At 37.3% G+C, this 20,005-nt stretch overlaps 2 protein-coding genes across 5 annotated transcripts in view; both read right to left on the minus strand.

The window, feature by feature from the left end:
- Positions 1–2,707: 2,707 nt before the first annotated feature.
- LOC113671126 (transport and Golgi organization protein 6 homolog) lies at positions 2,708–11,423 on the minus strand. The gene is made up of 12 exons (XM_027187345.2): positions 10,097–11,423; positions 9,782–9,894; positions 8,919–9,081; positions 7,954–8,021; positions 7,266–7,372; positions 6,625–7,070; positions 6,212–6,450; positions 5,879–6,101; positions 5,129–5,482; positions 4,147–4,385; positions 3,758–3,871; positions 2,708–3,260 (listed from the first exon to the last, which is right to left on the minus strand). Exons 1-12 carry the CDS (start codon positions 11,406–11,408, stop codon positions 3,084–3,086), a joined length of 3,555 nt encoding a protein of 1,184 aa, XP_027043146.2. The 5' UTR covers positions 11,409–11,423; the 3' UTR covers positions 2,708–3,083.
- Positions 11,424–11,887: 464 nt separating this feature from the next.
- LOC113671116 (ras association domain-containing protein 4) overlaps positions 11,888–20,005 on the minus strand; it is an 18,619-nt gene continuing 10,501 nt past the window's right edge. For all 4 annotated transcript variants that reach the window (XM_089195758.1, XM_089195753.1, XM_089195750.1 and 1 more), the window contains 10 exons: positions 17,486–17,622; positions 17,271–17,349; positions 16,444–16,605; positions 15,881–15,991; positions 15,342–15,455; positions 14,472–14,523; positions 14,190–14,254; positions 14,040–14,096; positions 13,371–13,468; positions 11,888–12,902 (listed from right to left, as the gene is read on the minus strand). In XM_089195758.1, coding sequence (XP_089051884.1) covers positions 12,842–12,902; positions 13,371–13,468; positions 14,040–14,096; positions 14,190–14,254; positions 14,472–14,523; positions 15,342–15,455; positions 15,881–15,991; positions 16,444–16,605; positions 17,271–17,349; positions 17,486–17,622 — 936 coding nt within the window. In that variant the 3' untranslated portion in view covers positions 11,888–12,841. The remainder of the gene's footprint in view (positions 12,903–13,370; positions 13,469–14,039; positions 14,097–14,189; positions 14,255–14,471; positions 14,524–15,341; positions 15,456–15,880; positions 15,992–16,443; positions 16,606–17,270; positions 17,350–17,485; positions 17,623–20,005) is intronic.

Here is a 20,005-nt window from a genome sequence, read left to right on the forward strand (position 1 = left end):
AAATTTGCAAACGAGAACTGATTACTTATTAAGGTTACTCTTCTTTGTTGACATACAACATGAAGAAGAAAAAAAAAATTAGAAAATACACAATACGAAACACTGAAATGGTAAATCAGTTCGCAACTTTTGATCAGAGAATTTGCTTTGTTTTGCAAAATTCAGTCTCTATATTCCAGACTTAAGAATTTCAAGTTTAACCATAACATAGAAAACCATTGTCATGGCCATGAGCGCCTGAGCATCCAGAGTTTCTAAAAATACTCTAAAAATAATTTCCTTGCGGATGCAACTGTGGCTGTTGATATTAATTTTGTTCCCCTCAAGTTCATGCTGCCATAAGACACATTGTTGGTATATACTGAGCACCAATGTTATTTTGATCAGGTCTTCTAGAAGGGTGTATCAAATTCGGGGTGTGACGGGGGAGGGTCAGGGGCCGGTATCTGGACTAAATTCTTACACAGCAAATTTAATACGTCCTAAGTAGGTTAACAAGGGAGTATAATTGACTTAGGGTGAGATCACTGCAAATGACGGTCGCAGACAGAATAAGGTGAACAGGATATTTGTCTGCTAAAACTGCGTGCTGATTAAAAATCACCCGACAAAAAGGTGAGAAACATTGCTGTCTGAGAATATTCTTCAGCAGCACAGTGGTTGACTAGGCCATAACGCGAACAAGAAGCTAAGATAGCTGTAAAGAAATAAACATAAGTGTTGTCTTCTGAACAAGAATTATACTTTTTTTAGGTAGCAATTATGCGTAGAAAGAAACATTTTTGATTGAAAATGTAAACTTCCCTCCAAAACTGATTTATTCATTATTTTCTATTCCTTTAGTCCCGCATACCTCGGCTAGTTTGCCGCGTAGAAAACACTAAATAAGATTTAAAAAAGAGAACGTGAAAAGGAGAAGCATTTCCACTCAATCGATTTTCCTTGAAACACCACCTCGAGCTCTAACAAGCAAAAACCGCGAGTATTTTTATCTTAAATTTGTTTAAGAAAAACCAAGATGGGAGACATCGGCTGAGCTGCAGAATACCTTGCCACTCATTTACACTTCAATGAATAAGAATAACATTTTGTTGTTTCATGCCTCGATCTTCACAGCCTCCCGACACATGTTGAGGTGGACCAAAGTGGTGGGGTATTCTGCAGTTAAGCCGAGACATCAAAGTTGTCAGGGAAAGAAGCGTGCTAGTATAGTCTGGAAGGTCAAATTAAATTATCGTCTTCCTAACTATGAATTGCAATTTACGGCGCAAAAATAAACTCAAGCTACGCTTTGTTACTTTGGACGCGAATGCGAGCCTATAAAACGCCAGGACACCTCAGGGACATGGCTAAACTCACGAAAGATTTCCTCAATCGAGATAAAGCGGAAGCTAAAGATTAAACAAACTAAATTAACGTTTGAAAATCTTTAAGCCCTCTTAAGATCGGAAAACTGTCTAAATTAGCTGCCGGCGAGAGGTAAAGTGGAGCTGTCAGCTCGAATAGCCCCAGGGAATTACGTTTTTTTCTTCCCTTTTTTTTTTTTTTGCGAGACGTAGGCTAAAGTTTATAAAACAAAGAAAGTGACAGCTGATTTCTCAGTAGCACGGACTTTAAGGCTCGAAATATTTAACTCTAGAATCTTATCAGCAAAAATCGTGTATCACGAGTTATATATTTGTGGTCGTTTTTGTTATAAGTTATTGGTGGGGTAATTTTTTGTTATGTCTGGTAAACAAGGGAAATAAAACTGTCTTGTGGTTGGCATATGGAGATCCTTATCCTTTGAGATTTCCTCTAAATGATTGACAAATTTGTTCACTTCCCAGTGAAATGATAATTTATAGCGTCAACCCCACTAAACCTTAAAAATTAAATTGGATGTAAGCATTGCTCAAGACATCGTTTCTATGACGTATCGCGGTTTGTTTGGTCTCGCTAAGAGGATGATTACACGAGCTAAGACTGAATGAAGATATTAAAAGATGAGACAATAATAACAATGAACTGACACCATCATCAACTGAACATAATCGAGTTTGCAAATCTCCCCGTTGGATTCTTAAGCACAGCCAGGAGCCCGGCTTAAGCTCCTGGCACAGTAAGTCATTCTCTATGTCAGCTTTTTGATCATCTTGTTAAAAAAGGGAGGCAAAACCTGTTCTTGAGCCCAGGAAGAGATTAAAACTTTAAGTCTTGTCCTTCTTTTTTTTTTTTTTTGTTCATTTTAAAAGGAGTTGGTACAATTGATCCACCAAGGGCAGATGTGAACTTTCAGCGATGAAGATTGGAGGTGGACTGGGGTCAAGCCTTAATCAGCTCTGGCTCTCTGCGCCCAAGGATATATATATGAACCAGTGAAGATTCAGGAAAACCTGTTAAAATGATAGGGAGGGGGAGGCGGGGGGAGTATTGGGAGCTGTTCAAGAGCAAAAAAAAAAAAATAATCAGAGTACCGCTCTCCACCCAAGAGTTAAAATGGGTACTGGTTCATTGTCAGGGGGGTACTGGTTAACCAATTGCTGAGAGAGGGGGTGGGGGAAAGTAACTTGCGCAGTAAGAGCATCCAGGGGGAGAGCATAACTCCTAGTCGCTTCATGTTACGCAAATCGAAATGAAGTGAGGCAGCATAGGCTCGTGTACCTTCCCTACCTGACTCAAGGTACAAGAGGGAGTTAAAATATTCCTCAATGGCTGCCGATGCGAATTACGAAAATTTAAGAAAATTTTATTAAATATTGCCAAATTTTTAAGCCGACACATCTTCGCCACTTACAACCAGGAAATGAAGAAAACTGAGGGCAGACGGCTCTCTGGTAACCACGTTGACGAGAGGATTTGTTAGAGTTATGTCTTGCTCAAGAACGCAACATGAGAACCCCCACTCATTATCACTCTCGGCTCTTCTACCCAAGGTCCATCCACCGGTCTGCGCATTACCACCGTGGTCATCTTTTGTACGGGTTACGACAGACACATTTTTTTCTCAAGATAAAGCATCTCGTTATCTTTATATCTATCGATGTGTTTAGTAAATAAAATAATTTTTGTTGACTTTAAAATGACTTTGTAGCTTGATTGTATCAAGGTAACACTTGAATACGTTTTGTAAAGGAAGGTTCAGGAAACAAATATTCTCTCGTTATGTTATTCAGTTCATCAAGAGCAGTTTGCGCATGAAGTCGAGTCATGTCATCGGGATCTGTTGACTCCACTACCTTCAACAATTGGTAGATTTCCCTCAGAGTCGAGCTTAGAACCTAAAAATGACGTAAAACAAAAAAAATAAAAGAGAGGAATAAATTCAAAATATATTGCTCTCTGCCAGTTTCTTTGTGAGCCACACATCTTGATCAAACAGTGGGGATCTTATGCACTGACGTTTTTCTGAAGTGAATGGCATAGTGAAGTAAAATGCAAGAACTTCCGCTGCTCTTTGAAATCCAACAACCACCTGCAACGCTACTGTTTTAGCAATGTCAACTAAAAGGTACACACAACAGACCCGTATAAAGCGACAAAGGAAAAAAAACTCTAAACATCCGCGAGCCTTTTGTTTCTAATGTCTCAGCGTATGCCCCCTTGTGTTAGTCCTCTGCCCCCTTCTCTTCGCTTTCGTTGCGAGCCCTCGCGCGACTTCCTGAAAAGCTGAAAGGAACCGGAATGGACTGCTGGGCAAGCTGTGACACATTAGCATTTGTCGGATTCTTTTTATTTCTTTATTATTTCACTTAACCACATTAGTTACTCTCCCTACCTCCATAATACTCTTCCCCAGTCCTCTAAGTAGTAAAGTTAGGACAAGGACTGTGGCGCGTCTGACTTCGGCCGACTTGTCTGTCTTTAGTACAGCAGATACACAACTGAAAATCTAAAGAAAAATAAAGAGAAACGTGTGAATTTAATTTTTCGATTTTCCCTAATCATCTTTTATCTTACCTATCACATATCTACGTTTCTTGTGCTTTTTATCATTTTTTTTTTGCTACAAACTATTCAAATCGCTAAGGAGCGTTGGGTATGTGGCTTTTGGACCGCCTTTTGAAGAGAGCTTTAATGCACGATGAAGTAAGATACTTTTCCAGCCACCGTTCCGGGGAATCTAACACACTCAATCATGATATTTCAGATTCTCATCGCGCCAACCTCGTTCACGACAGGACCCAGAGAGAACCTCAACAACTGACACACTTCACCAAGATTAGACAGACTGCTGGCCCGCACCAAGGGCTCAGGGTCTTTGACACCTGTCAACAAGGCTGGCAATAGATGCTGGGAATATTTGGGCACCAGTTCACCGCAGATTCTTGTGGCTTTTACCAATGCTTCTCCGATTTTCATTCTTAATTCAGGAGACCTGGTAGATCGGTTTGCTCCACATGAAACTGAAAAGCAAATAAATAAACATACAAAAACGAATTTTAAACATCAGTCGCGAGCTGTTAACCCCCTTAACTCCCATGAGTGACTAAGAAAGAATTTCTCCTTACAATGTCAATACAATATCATCAAGACGAGTGAGGAGAATAAAGAAAAATATCAATTTGGGGATAATTAGTTGATCCAATACTACATTCTCTGAACTAACATTATAAGAATTGTATGGTTGGCAGTAAGGAGAATGACAAATTTGATCAGGGAGTTAAAGGGTTAATTTGATTTTCCAAGAGGAATCAAACCCAGACTTCTCGATTTCGCGGCCAGTTGCTCTACCAACTAAGGCACGGTGAACTTTTTGGTGAGGTAAGCCATATAATGGTTCGGGACTGATAAATATTCGTCAAGTTCGGAAGCGTTACGTTTAGTATTAGAGAAATACAAGTTAAGGCATTATGCGCGACCCGTGATTTGTGGAGAGTGCGTGTATGTGCTACGTGATAGGAAACGTGTAAAATGCAATCAAATCCCAACCACTCAGAAACCATTAGTATTTGACGTGATGATACCACTTTCAGGGACACCCCCGACTCCCTATAAAATAAATGCCCAGGAAAGTTTCATACAACTTTGCTCACTCTCTCGTTGACTGGCACGCGCGCCAATGTGGTATCAAAAATTCGTTAAGAACAACGAGTTCATGCTCTAACATGTGATAATCGAGATATCAAACACAACTTAGCTATGTCACCTGGTTTATAGTACCCCTTGTCATTCGCCTCCTTTGTAGAGCCAGCGGTAATCCCAGCGTCTTCCCTACAAGCAACAAACTCGCGAGCGAGTTGTGGCATGACCGTATCTGCCCTAACATCAGCCAAAGAGACAAGCCCCTGAATGGCAGCCAGGTAAATGTAAGAGTCGTCGTGAGATAATTGTTCCAAGAAGATCTTCAGTAACGTGTCTGTGGCCTGAACAGCTTTGGGTTTCCTTTGGCGTAGGAGGGAAGCTAATTGCAACAGACCATGACCGCGGACGGGAATCAAAGGATCACAGACCTGAGAGAAGGCTTCGTCGAATTTGTCTTTTTCTTCAGTGTTTGCGTTTTCTAAAGGAAATGAGATGAAAAACACACGCAATGAAAAAGAGAACAGGTATACCATTGAGGGCATGGCCCACTAACGGAGGGGAGGGGGGGGGAGAGAGTTGGCTCTTGGAGGTGGGTGCTTCCACCGCTGTCTATGGAGAAAGTGATGATTCATAGTAATAAAAAGTCCAGCCTGTCCCTTGATCCATGTAAGGCGCTAATGAAGTGCTCTTCTCTCACTCGTGAAACCTCAATCCCTTATTCACTCTTTCGAGAGTGACAAAATGCTTCGGCCTTCCACAGCTTTCTGTAGGAATCGTGTCACATAAAGTACAAAACGTTTGCTGCTTTAATGAATGTCCCAGATTGAAAAAAGCTAAGAAGTTGAATCAATTTCGGACCACGAGTGGCACATACCTTTGACGGCTGTAGATTCAGAATTTATCCTAACAGCATCGGTTTGCTTCCCAAAATTCATCGCTGCAGCCTCCATTTTGTGGCTCCACACAGCTCCGTGTGTCGCTATGGCAATGCGCAGATCACTCGCCATATCTCGAACCTCTACCGAAGAGTGTTGCTCAGCAAGTGTTTCAAGTAAGGGCAAAAGATTTTGAACAAGGGGACGATGTTCCTTTTTCATCTGAAATAAATTCAATGCATGACTATCACTTGCTCTATTATCTGAAACAGCCGCTTGAAAATTGCCCGTTTGAGTATAAACCAGATCAAATCTCAAATTCTACACCTCACCTCAAGTCCTCCTCCTTCTCCACTCAGCGCTGCCGACAACATCCCAAGGGCCATGGTTAGAGTCTCAGTGACAAATGCCAGTCCCAGTCCCTGCTCATCTGCATGGATGATGGCACAGGCGCGTATCAGTGTTGACTCTATGAAGGCCAACATCTGGGGAGTGTCTGTCAGAATGGAAGGTCCAAGCTTTTCGCACATAAGCGCAACAAGATGAAGGATCAAAAGGTTATGTTGTACATCTGAACAAAGAAAAAAAACAGTTAACTGTAAGTAAAAATAAAATGTTTCATATTCAAGAACTTTGATTTGCGACTTAAATTATTAAAAGTGATTACGCAGACTCAATAAAAAATATTAAAAAAATGCATGAAAACATAGACCCCAAAAATGAGTGGACACAATATGTACTTTACCTTTGTACTCAATCTCTTCCGAGAAGTCTGATATGATTTTTGTTAACTCCTGCGTCAAGTAAATAAAGAAGTCTCCAGCAATAGCATCCTTATTTAGACCCCTCAGAAGTTCCACAATGCATTGGGCTTGGACTTCACTGCCACTCAAGTCATTTCCTTGTAAATCTCTCAAGATACTCTCTGCATTGAACTGCTCATCAGCACTTTGATATCTGATTAAAGCTCCACCTTCATCTCCATATGCAAACACAAAATTCTCATCCATAAGAGGAATGAAAATTACTTCTTTTTCATCTTTTGTGGCTCCATTGCTGTGTGCAGAAGATTTTGATAATGACAAATTATCTGAAGGATTCATCTCGAAAGCCAGGGTATACAGAAGTTGGAGTACTTGACATGGCTCAGCTTGCTTTAGTACATGAACAAGAATTTCTTGTAGAGCAGACCTAAAAATTAACAAAACAATAATGAAATCAATCGTGTCGCAATACCAGCATAATAACCTAATGTGAGCAATGTAACATAATGATAGAGATCCACTATTGTTTCCTAAAGTCACTTGTGAAATATTAACAGTTCTTACTTCCTAAGGCCATAATTTCTACAAATTGCCACCATTTTCAGCCAACACAAATGCTTACCTTAAATGAGACACTCCCTTTCTAGTGAAACAGAAGAGCTCAAATACTGGATGAACAATTGGCAACAAAACTTTTATGGCACTTTTGGGTGACCCAGAAACAAATACCTACAAAAGAAAATTATTGATTAGAAACATGTAAGTCCTGACCTCACAGCAGAGCTGTAACTTCTCAACAGCAACTGTTCAGTACTGTAATCAATTCTTCCTTTTGCCTTAATGGCACACTACCTCATTCGTTCTGAACAGGCAACTGTCGATGTAAAGCTGGGGTATGTTTTTTTAGGTCTTGATTCCTCCTTGATTCCAGACCCAAAATTGGTCTGTGTCTGAGGTTCTAGCATTTTTTCTACATTTATTTCATATTATTCAGTCCGCATATTCCAGATGTGGCTCTATGAGGTCAATATGCCACAGTCAATAACAATTTTGTCTTTTCAGAGTTTGAAAATCTCAGTGACACACTCCATTCACTTAAAATTTTCATAATTGCCTCTCCCCCAAATCAATGCAAGAAATCAAATTTAGCATTCTTCAGCAGACATCAGAAGCCATCAGTTGTCTAAAGTTCAACTTTGCCTTAACTACATATGGCTTTATTAGAAAAGCTGCTTGTTACTTTTAATGTACAAAATTGTATCAAACTGGATAAATCAGACAAAAACTGTCTACAAGACACCTCAATGTACCTTGTGAATGTCTTCAACGCATTGCTCCACTTTGTTTTCATCAACAACAGTAGTTCCTGCTCTCCCTCCTAAATATGATTATTAAGAATTTGTTAGTTTTACAATTCTGAAAGCCACTAGTCTCTGGGCCAACTTTACCCTTTTAAATACTATTGTTGCTTCATTCCTTTCTATAAGAGGAGAGGGTTACCAGTTATGAACTTTCTACCCCATTTTCTCACACTCCATCTTAAATTACTGGTTCCTATAATGGAATATTGCTACTTCCCTGGTTAAACATGCTAATTTGTCACTGTTCCCCATTCCCTTCTCCTCCCCTCTACCCCCAGCACACTGCCTTAGTATCAGCTTTCCCTGGAAGTTCAGCAGCACCCAGTTTTACCCCTGGTTAGAGAAAAGCACTTTTCCGGTTTCAGTATTAGTTTTGTCTCTTTGTAATAGCTTAGAGATACTCAAGAACCCAACTAAAGGACCTAAGCATGGCATTCCCCCGACCTTTCACTCCAGAAAAGAATTTCCAGCATGCTAACCATTAGCTTGCTATACACCTCGAAAAGAGGAATGATGGAGGGTGATGACTTCTCTAACAATGCCTGAGAAGGAGGTCTGTAAAGCCCGAGATGCAGTCAAAAGTGGGGACAACAGATCCTGATAAGTTGTGAAAAATTCACAGTGCATGGTACAAAGTGCAACCGAATGTGGCAAAAGCAGAACATAACTGACCATGAGAACACATGAATAAAGGGGGTATACTCTACATGACAGAGTGTAACAGGGTAAATTAGAATTCTCAACTGAGTTGATAACGTAAATTGGCCACTTTAAAGAGTTTTGCAGCTGATCTTTCGGGCATTAGCCTTTTGTCCAAGCAAAGAACACACAGTTGAGCTCCTTATTCAATCAGAGCCACCCCACCATAACAATGGAAATCCCTTCAGTTGCATAAGAACAAATTTCACAACTACCTTGCCTCTCAGTGGTTTGGGCCAAAGGTCTAATGATAGGAGAGAGGACATATTTCTGAGCAAGCTCTGGATACTGAATTAACATCTCCATTATAACACTTGATGCTGTCCTTATATAAAGCCTTCCAACACCAGCACTCTGCCCATGTAACAACTGGATTATCTGTTCCAAAGGTAACACAGTCAAAGATTCACATGGTCAATTCTAAAAAAAATCAATCTAGGATTGTAATCAAAACCTTATTCTGGACATATAAGAGATAAAAAGCCGATGATTTGATATTTTTTCCATTAAATAAATCATCCAGGTTTCACCGCTCAAAAAAATCCCACCTCTGGTCCTATCTCTTCCCATATCTCCCATGCACCCCCTAATAAAAACAACAACAAAACAAATATGCAACGATAAAATCCCACACTTGTAAATTTTAAACCTTGAAATACCCCCTAAACATCATGTCACTTAAGGCCTGACCAAACTTACACAACATCTTGCAACATCGTTGGATCATTTTGTGAGATTTTACGAAAGAGCTAGCAAAATGAATGCAACATTTTGCAACAACCAAAAATGTTGCAAAAAAATTTGACCATTTTCAAACTTGATTCAACACCATATCACATCTTGCAACATGTTGCTACAGTGTAGCCAAACACATTGCAAACAATCTATTGTTTCCCCACTGGTGGGTCCCCTAATTTTGTAACCTTTCCTTATATCTTTCAATTTTAACATATAAGGAGATTTTTATCCTTGATCAGTCTGAGTATATAAAAAGGTTAACCAAGTTTGTCTATAATTCAACCAGAAAGTAATGCTGAAAGTATGCTTGCGGAAAGTAGATTATTAACACCCCACTCACCTGTGGAGAAACTAACTTATAATACTCTTCCACAGATTCTGCCTGACTAGGACAGTTTGCTATTAATTTGGCAATGACATCACATTTCTTCCAGTCAGGAGAGCCAGCCCCACCTGAAATACCACAAGATATGCCAAGTAACTTGACTACATTCTGAATTAAGTATAAACTATAATTGTATAATAATTAGTAGGGAAATGAAAAGAGGAAATTCAACAGTTATGAATTTCTGTAACTACAGGCTATTTGCACTTTTCTGATTAGATCTTCAAGCAGATCATAATGCTCAATTGGCATCATAAGAGGCTGCTGTACCTGCTGATCTTTCAAGAAGGGCATGCAACACAGCTTTCACTCCATTTTGCTTCATGAGCCTTTCAGAAAGAAGTTGGCCACAGATATTTCTCATCCACCCTGGAGTCTGCCCCAGTGTTCCTCCATGATTCACTCTTTGATGACCAGATGCTTCCCTGGAACTAACTTTCCCAGGTTGTTTCCCACCATTTGACAATCCCCCCTGGAGCATCAGGAGATCTCTGACAACCATTGGCTGGTAAACACGATCTAAAATTCTTTGAAGATCCTGACTACATTTTTCCCTTTCAGTTGAGGTAATGAATAACTGTCTATCATTTTTTGCTTTACTGTTTGGGGGATTCTTTTCTAGTGCATAGAGAGCACCTGGATCTAGTTTATTAGAAGAGGTGCTTTTAACTGAAGGTTCAGCACTTGATTCAGTTTTTGTTGTGCTATGAGGATTTTCAGTGGTTGAATTGGGATCCCCACAAGACTCATCATGTAATATTTTAGAAGTATTAGAATCAGAGATATCACTTTTCCTCTCTGTAGAAGCAATTGAGCCTTTATTGTTATTGGAGTAAGCGGAAACTGGCGCATAACATAGCTGCAAAAGCCCAGCCAATACATCTCCTAAATGTCTTGACAAAATCAATGCACCCAATGAGGGCTGTTCTATGCAGTCAACAAGTGTATTAATACATTCAAACAAGCGCCTTTCATTATTGATGCAACAACGAATGTTCAGTAATGAGGCAAATCCAGATCGCTTCTCAACAGGCACACCCACACCAGATAACAGATTTGGACAAATTCCCAATATGACCACAAATTGAATAGCTGTCAATACTGTCTTTTGATCAGTAACGCCGAGAGTATCTGGGGGCAACTGTGGTACTTCATTATCCCGTTTTCTACTATTCTGATTATCTTCCTTGCCGCTAGCTTGCCTATCGATTGCAACGCCGATCAAAGCTTCTTTCAACAGTTTTACAAGTTCTATACATGCTTCTACGAAAATCCACCGAATACAATCTTTGAATTCCTTTTCTCGACTCTCTTTATCTGCATGAAGTTTCTCAACAGCATCTTTATTTCCATCGAATGTGTGATCAGATTTTTCCAGTTCTCTCACGTGCGCAAGTGTTTGAATTTGTAATCGGCGCTCTATCTCTGGAAATGTCCCTTTCTCGCAGAGATTTTCCCTTAAACGCTGCATATTAAAAATAAGAAGCTCGTCAAAGCCTTTCTTCTTTTCTGCTGGTGGAGTGTTGGGTGAATTCGAGGTTAAAGTTCGTAGATACGAAAGGGCTTCCGCTACTGTCGCCATTTTGAAAGTTTCAGTTGGTCTGTCGTGTAAGCCCATTCGTAGAATAGTGTAAGACTTGTCACGCAACACTATCGTTAGCTAAAGCGTTGCGTTACAAGCTTCAAACAGCTATTCTAGAAATTGATTGACAGCGGTATAGTACTCTACTTTTCAGTGACAAAGTCTTGACTTCTGTAAAAGTGGTGGTGCTTCTTTTATATATGGGAACAAAGGAGAAAAATTTTGAAGTCATTTTGGAACAACATTCTCCAAAACCTTGAGCAGGTCTTCGGTCATAATTGCGTAGAGGAAGATGAAATGGTCACTGATGCCTTAAGTTAACGCGATGGGCAATGTTTTAACAAAATTTCACTCCTAAAACAGGGGTGGAGTTTCTGGGCAAAGCTCTTCCTTCCCTCTGTGTACAGCAGCATCTTACTGACAATGTTACTGAGATGATTAGTTGTTTTGTTGTAATAATGCACAAACAGACACAAAAATGATCCAAAATAAAATTGGTTTAATTCCTTTTTCAACTCAACTTAAGTTCAACCCTCAATCTGTCAAAACAGTGTCCAGTATGGTGCACTTGGTCTGAGAGTTAAAAGATTTTCAATTACTTTTAAGCACTGATATTTAATTTTTCCAGACAGTTGGCCAGGAATACATACTCTGAGTTAAAAAGGTTTGTTCACTAACAACAAAAGAGAATGCAGACCTCAATCCAAGCTGGCACACCAGGGGAGGCTATTACATCATCAATTTGGCTACCAGGCCCCTCCATGCCACTCATACCACCTCATTATACCACCTCAGAACTACCATTTAGGTCTCTTCAAGAAAAATTTATCCTTTAACTACAAGAAGTGATTAACTGGTAGATGTGGGACGTAGGACTTAGAATTTCTCAATTCCACTAGAGGTATTTTTGGCTAGTTTTCTCAACAGGGGTTTAATTTCTGAACCACTCATATAAAGGCTAAATTCAATACATTATTCTACGTGAAAACTGTGTAAGGGTGGAAAACAGAGCAATCAAATTTGTCAATGAAAATTATTAACTATAAAACAACTGAAAACACCTCAGAAAATATCAGAAGTGGTATTTCTTGAATGTCTGAGGAAATAAACTTCAATTTCTGTTGAAACTTACATAGATAACTGACGTAGAATTGACAAACCCTAGGCACCACCTCAATTTTCTCTCTCTCTCCTAACTTTCTGTTTATCTGTTCCATAATTAAAATACAGAAAAGTATGTACATTTTTTACAAAAAAAAAAACATAGCCATTTAACCTGTCATCTTTACAAAGCTGTTGCATTATTAAATTAATAAAAATTTATTGACTTACTTACAAGGCTTAATCTCTTTAAACAAATAAATAATATTTATTTGAAATACATAAAAATATCATTATATTAAAATGCTCCTGGTTATTGGACAGCCATTGTGTTAAACAGCAGTGGATATTTCTGCAAGCCTCTCTTGTAGCTTCTGCTTGTAAAGCTTGTAACTAAAAACATTAGATAAATCAACAGATTAATATGTAAAACCTAACAATGCTTTGTCTTTTGCTCCTTACATTATATCATCACAAGATTTAGAACCACAATCAAATTATCACTTTTGCAAAGCAACCAAACTAATTACTTGCCATTTCAACTTGTTCTGATACAAATTTTTCCAGCAGTAGCATATAAATGAACCAGGAAAAACTTGTACTGACATTTATGTCACTACATATAAAAAATAAATGATTGAACCATAGTATACGGTTTGAAACTGGGGCTAACATGTGATAGTGTATTCTGATTGTCCAAATGAGTGTAGTCCTGGCCATTGTCCAAAGTGGTGATTGATGTTCTCTAAAGCTTAGCTGAAGTTGTAGAAACATCAGCCTCCACAAGCAACAGCAGTCATTATCAGGACTACTCTCACCTGGACAATCAGACAACAAGATCAAATGAGATAAAGTACGTACCACTCTTTCACTCTCTCAACCTCTCTCTCCTCCTCCTCCTGATATTTTTCCAGGAAGGCTTGTAACACAGGCATGGCAAAATGAATGTATTGTGCAACCTAATATAAACAAAAGCAAGCTACAGTAAGGTACAGCAGGTAATTTAGAGTTAACAACTGAGTTGAGAATGTAAATTAGCCACCATAAAGGATAAAAAAACTGATGTTTTGAGTGTTAGCCCTTCATCAGAGCAATCTGCTATACTCTATACCACCAACACAGCACCACAGTTTCTTTAGAAACTTACCCCCTTTATACAGTAAGGTACAGTCTTAGAGAACAAGAGGCACAAAACTGCTGTAACTAATCTTAGGTTTCTGTTTCAGGAAGCATCTTCTCCCAACTTTAGTACAAAGCAGATTACCATCTCCTCCCCGTTAAAGTTACAGCTTTTGTCTTAAAAGAGGAATGCATTTAACCAGAAAGACACCTATCTAATAAAAATTTTAAAAATAGCAGTAAATTTATTACAAGAAATTGTGTAACAGCTGAAAAATAAAATTACTCAGACAAACAGATCTAAGAGTGGAAGATTAAAATGATGTGACTAATCATACAATAAAGATCTCTATTCTTGAAAAAATTTAAAAAGCAAATTAAAAGGAAATAATAAATCTTTGATGAACTAACCTCATGAGATATGTTATTAGTATCATCAGCCTCCATAACAAATATCTTAGCTGCCTCCTAAAAAATCACAAATTGAAGCATTACTAATTGATAAAAATGTAAAGTTTTGATTCAAGATTGTTTTGATTTGTCTTCCAGGCTATACTTTACCTCACTGGGCCCCAACAAAAGGCGACAATATAGAGGAAATTCTTCCTTTTGGAGTTGTCTAATTGCTGTTAAAAAAAAAAAAAAAAAAAAGAGATAAACCTAGATGTAAGAGGCGTGGATTTCACACCCAAATTCATCTGATTGTTGTGGTGAATTATCATGTCACATGCAAAACAAATGACTGAAATCTGAGCAAGTTGAAAAATGCGGGCATCCCACAGATCTTTGTGAGACAAACTGACTTGATAAAGTAAAGAATGCTACAAATAAAAGAGTACTTACACCCATTGTCATATACAGCATAAAGATTAAATTTCTGAGGTGCATCAGTGATCTAATAAAGAGACAAAGGGACAAATATTTCAGATTTATAGTGAGGTGGCTGCAGCATTTGGTCATATTTTAAGGCAATGATAAACTTCCCATTGTCTGACTTCCCCAAATAAGAAATTTTTTGAAATAGCAGTGGCTCACCACAAAAACATAACTCCTAAACAGTAGGCAAAATTTGAAAAACAGATGAAAAAGACTTCCTTCATCAAAATCCTTGGCTAGTGAGTGCTGTTTTACAGTGTGTTCCAAGACTTGATTGAATACTTCAAAAATCAGCAGCTTTGTTCATTGATAGCTCCTTACTACTCTAATATTTTCTTTTACCCAGGACATTTCAGATAATATTATCTGAGTTATCATCAAAGGACTGTGGGTTTATGAAGCTTCTTACTATCATGGTAATATCTGACAAGAGTTATTCAAAGTTTGAAAAAAGAAAACCTGTGATACAGAATGAAGAAATCCACTTTCAACTTTTTCAGACCAAAGGGCATTTTTTTTTTAAGGGAAAAACTTTGGGATCAAGGATCAGAAAGTCAAAACGGAAGAAATCACCACTGAGAGCTTATCACACCAAAGGTTAACATGACAAGAAGAAAATGAGCAAGGAATTCAAAGTAAAGTTTCAACCAATTTGGCATCTGATTGGCCGACAGGATAGATGGGAGTTCTCTCAACCAATCACAGAGTGCAGTGAAGAAAAAGAAAAGTCATCTAAGATAACTTGTGACATCCTTCTGAAAATTGTTCCTCAATTACATCATTCAAAAAAAAACCTCACATTTAGATCATAAGAGTTATCAGTAAATGCTTTCAAACCTGGAATTTAGTCATCAGCATTTTTATAACTTCTCTTGTTTTGGTTCTGCTTGTCACACGCAAATTTGTTGAAGTCCCATAAGGAGGAATAAATGTTGTGTGACCTTCTGGGGACTGTTGATGACAAAAAATGACCACTGCTTAAAATTCACTCACTCAAATGTGTGTGGCTCAGCAAAATACTATTGCTGTCACTTTCATGATATAAGCTACATATTTTGTCTTCCACAGTTACATATTTGTTAACTCATTTGTTGATGAACAAACATTTCTATTGTAAAGAAAGATGTAATTAGCCATGTCAAGAGATTGCAAGTTCATATACTTTGAAGAAAGGATTGTTTCTCTTAAGACAGCATGATCCTTTGCTGATGCACAAAATACTTTCAGAAGTTGGGTACTTTCTCTTGCCTTTGCTACAGTTCACCAACACAGGAACTAACAGTTAAAGGTCCAAGAGTATCAATTAAAACAAACCAGTGACCTGTAAAGAATTTAGATAAAACTGAAGTTATCTTATGGAAAGATAATGCTCTCACCTGAACTGTGAAATCAAGAATAGTTTTCTGATCTCCTGCATCTGGAATATTTTTGTTATTAATGGACCGGCGCCTGGCTAGAATCTTCTCTAAACTACTTGTCCTTGGTCTCTGTAGATATTTAGTTAAAGGCAAAATGGAAAAAAAAATAGTTACTGTTATAATAAATGTAAGTTCAACCTCTTGTCCAGCATAGCGGCTAGAACCTATCCCATGTAGCATGAGTGACTAGGAGTGCTGCTATCAAGGACAAATTTACATGTGGACCTAGCACTAATGCCACACCATTTTTCAATTTCTTCGAAATCAACTCTGATAAATCAGAGTGGAATTTCTCTTTATCAATCTAATACATTGTCAAGTAGACAGGCAATGAGAAATTTAATCATTTTTGTATAAACTGAGGAAAGAATAGTACACCTGATGCTTGACAAGAACTCAACCAAGAAATCTAGTCAAAAAAATAATCCTTAAAATGTTGGGAAATCATGTGATAATGCAATTAAAATAAAGAGAAACTGGACTTTACAAAGCTTCCTTCTTTTTCAAGCCAACCCACTTACAATTCCATCTTTAACTCTATTAACAGCCGATCCTCTGTAACCATTCTGTTCTTTCTGTGAGCGTCTCCTCCAATATGACAAGTTATGACTTGCAAGTGTAACAGGCACCTTCAAACCCCAGTAAATCTTGAGTACCCCCTCGAGTATGAGTCTGCCACTGAGCTAAGTGAGAAAAGGCAAAATATATATAAAAAAATTACATGCACATCTGCAAGAGTCTATCACAGCTTCTGTGGCATGGTGTAATGAGAAGTATTGATTTTCCAAGCAGTTGGGATGCCAAACCAACACAGATTATCCACCTGCACTTTGTTAGGTCCTCCTGCATTGTGTTAATACTCATTTATTTTCTTGGTTGGAGAGTAATATTGTGAGACTCAAGTGTGTTTGACAACAGCACACTGTGATAGAATTCTTTGCTTAGTTGTGACTCAATTTTAGTAATTTAGAGATTTTTGGAAAAATTTCCATAATAATAATCAGAGAACACAATTTGTTCCCTTATAATCTTTGAGATAAAAATCACCCTTTCAGAGTTTCGTTTATTTCTATGATATTAACTCAACCCTTTCTCTCCTGTAAGCTCATTACTAATTCTCTTTACTGTCTGCTATACAATTATTTGGTTGATAATTAAGAGAATTTGGTATTAGACCAGCTGATAACCTTCTAGTTGATATTTTTCTTTATTCTCACCATTTGTCTGTTTGATATTGTATTGATATTGTACGAAGAAATTCTCTCTTAGTCACTTGTGCAAGTTGAAGGATTACCCGGTAAGTTCCATGACTTTATTAGTCTTTCTAAAGAATGATTATTAGTTTTACCTCTTTGCTTGTTAACTGTAGAGCTTTACGTGACTCAAAAAATGTATTATACTCCTTCAGCTTTGGAATAATTTCATTCCTAAAAACAAATTACATCGTAAATAAATAGAACAACAGGAAAATCCATGCAAAAAGTTAAAAATGATCAAAACTCTTGGCTGGACATTGTCTGAATGACATGAAACTATAAAATCATAAATAAAAGGTATGTATACCTAATGGCATCCAATTCAGCTGGTGTAAGCTTATCATCTGCTAAATATTGATATGATTCTGTTCCTCCTCGGCCATATCCACCTGGGCCAAATAACAAACTGTAGCATGGAATATTACAATAGGGAATTCCTCTGTGCTGCAAAGGCATAAAATATCAGAATCAAATATAATATATGAAAAAGGCATGTTATCATTTGATTGTCCAAATTAAGTAAAGTTAAATTAAGTGAACAAATCTGTTGTGAAGAATAATGTTTTGGTCTCATGATGCAGCCATTTTCAAATAAAGATGATACATCCAGTTGACCTTCTAGCTCGAAGGGGACCAGTAGTATGTAGTGAAAATGCTACAATCACTAATACTTTGAGTTACCAAACTTTTAATTAACTTGGAAACTTGCACATGAATAACAATCAATAATCTCTTCATTAACACTCATGGAAGTCTTTGCCAATCATATCATGAAAATAAGAATTTAAGTAATAATACACAAAGCTGACAGTCATATGCTTATGAAAAAAGTCCCCAAGAATTTAACCCTTTAACTCCCAGATCAAATTTGTAATTCTCCTTTCTGTCAACCATACAATTATTATCATGTTAGTTCAGAGAATTTAGTATTGAATCAACTTATTATCCCCAAATTGATATTTTTCTTAATTCTCATCACTTATCTGGTTGATATTGTATTAATATTGTAAGGAGAAATTCTGTCTTGGTCACTCATGGGAGTTAAAGGGTTAAGGGCTACAAATGATATGACTGTACCCAAAGATATCTAATTCCTGTCAGTAAATATTTCCAAAGTCCACTCACAATATTGGCATATACAATGTGCTGCACTTCACTTAGCAGTTAAAAATTCTTCCTCAACATGATTGATAAGAACAATTTAACTTCAACACAAATTATCTTGCCACAGAATTATGTTTTGAGTATTCTAGTTATGATACTATTGATCTTGTATTTGTAATTTAAACACTTTCACGAATGATAGATGCTTTTCTCATAAACTGTGTAAAATAAATATTCTAGTACAAAATTAACTGAGAAAAAATTGATAAAATACGACTGTAAGAGGTTAGGTAAACCATCTATTACAAAAATAATGCTGTAACTTCTATTTATAGGAAAAATACTTTAATTCGTAATATTTGAAATTAAAAATATTTTTTCTTAAGAAACCATTGAGAATTGACTGATTTAACTCTTCAAAACTATCAGCTTTTCTCTTAGAATTCAAATCATAAACAAAATGACTTCGGACAGCAGCCAAATACAAGTACTATGAATAGACAGGTACAAGTACTATGAATAGGCAGGACTTCACATGTGTGTCGTATGAATATTTCTTTCCGCTAAATGTGAAATCATTCTGACTTTTTCTTGTCACAAATTTCCGCTAAATTTAGTTATTTTATGCCAGAAACAAAGAGTGGCCATATTAAATTTACCTATATGAGAGATCGAGTCCGAATGTTTGGATCTCTTATAACAAAGACCTCTGTCAATGGAGTTATGATGTTATATTGTGCTGTTTTAACTTGTAACATTTAACCACAACGATGATGGCATATTTATCAACAAAACCAGAAATTCACATCATAAAAGACACAGAAAAAGACAGAGAAAGGCTTATTTACCACCCAGTTTGACAACAGACGAGGAACCCTTCGTTGAATCATCAAAAATGCGTCTGCTTCCATAGTTGTCCGAGAACAATGCAAGTCAAGAAACACTAACCTGCATTGCATCATTACAGGAAATGGAAAAATAGGAACTGGAATCTTGGAATGGACCAAGGAAAAAAATGTGGACTCATTTTAAGCATGATGATTACAAATTTCTTTTTGGCAGAAGCAGAGGGGAAATGGTTGTTTCCCTGCAAACAGGAAGCTTCTACGAAAATTTTTCTCAAATTTGACCAACAAATGTTCATTTTATAAGAAACAAATTTGACCCTTTGTTCTTGATACAAAAACATAGTATGTACATGCTGTAATTACCTAAACTATTACAGTAGTAATATTTATGATTACTTGCCCAAATCAGAAAAAGAAAAAGTGTGATTGGTTAACAACATATACCCAACTATTATGTCACAGCTCTTTCATCAGATTTTTCTGGCCACGAGAAAGCTAACATCTAGAAAAGCCTACATAGGCCACATTGCAAACAACTATCATTAAACCAAAAATTATAACCAACATAATGACAGTGGCCATTCAAAAATGAAAGAAAATATCACAAGAAAGTAATATAGATTTCAGGAGAATACAGGTATAATGTCTCATGTACAGGAAGAAGAAAGTGTCGGGTTTAAGTTTTGTATCCGATAAGTCACAAATGGCAGATGATTATTGAGTAGACCAACCTGATCAAAATGTTCAAGCAAAGTGAAACAAAATTAAAGAGATCTCCAATAACTTTCAAATCTTGCCTGAAAATAAGTTGAAACATTTAGTGAGGCCAGTTCAACTCAGACAGCAGTTTTACAACAATAGACTTGCAGATTTGT

Source organism: Pocillopora damicornis, chromosome 1 (genome assembly GCF_964200805.1).
Source record: "Pocillopora damicornis chromosome 1, jaPocDami1.2, whole genome shotgun sequence".
In the NCBI taxonomy this organism is placed as follows: Eukaryota; Metazoa; Cnidaria; class Anthozoa; order Scleractinia; family Pocilloporidae; genus Pocillopora; species Pocillopora damicornis.

Bases quoted from the DNA above. Each gene is read 5' to 3' on its own strand.
- LOC113671126 (XM_027187345.2), bottom strand. From the start codon at position 11,408: ATGGCGACAGTAGCGGAAGCCCTTTCGTATCTACGAACTTTAACCTCG. The intron at 7,373-7,953 runs GTACATTGAGGT...TTTCTTTTGTAG, and splicing joins GCGTTGAAGACATTCACAAG to GTATTTGTTTCTGGGTCACC. The intron at 6,102-6,211 runs GTGAGGTGTAGA...AATTTATTTCAG, and splicing joins GAGAAGGAGGAGGACTTGAG to ATGAAAAAGGAACATCGTCC.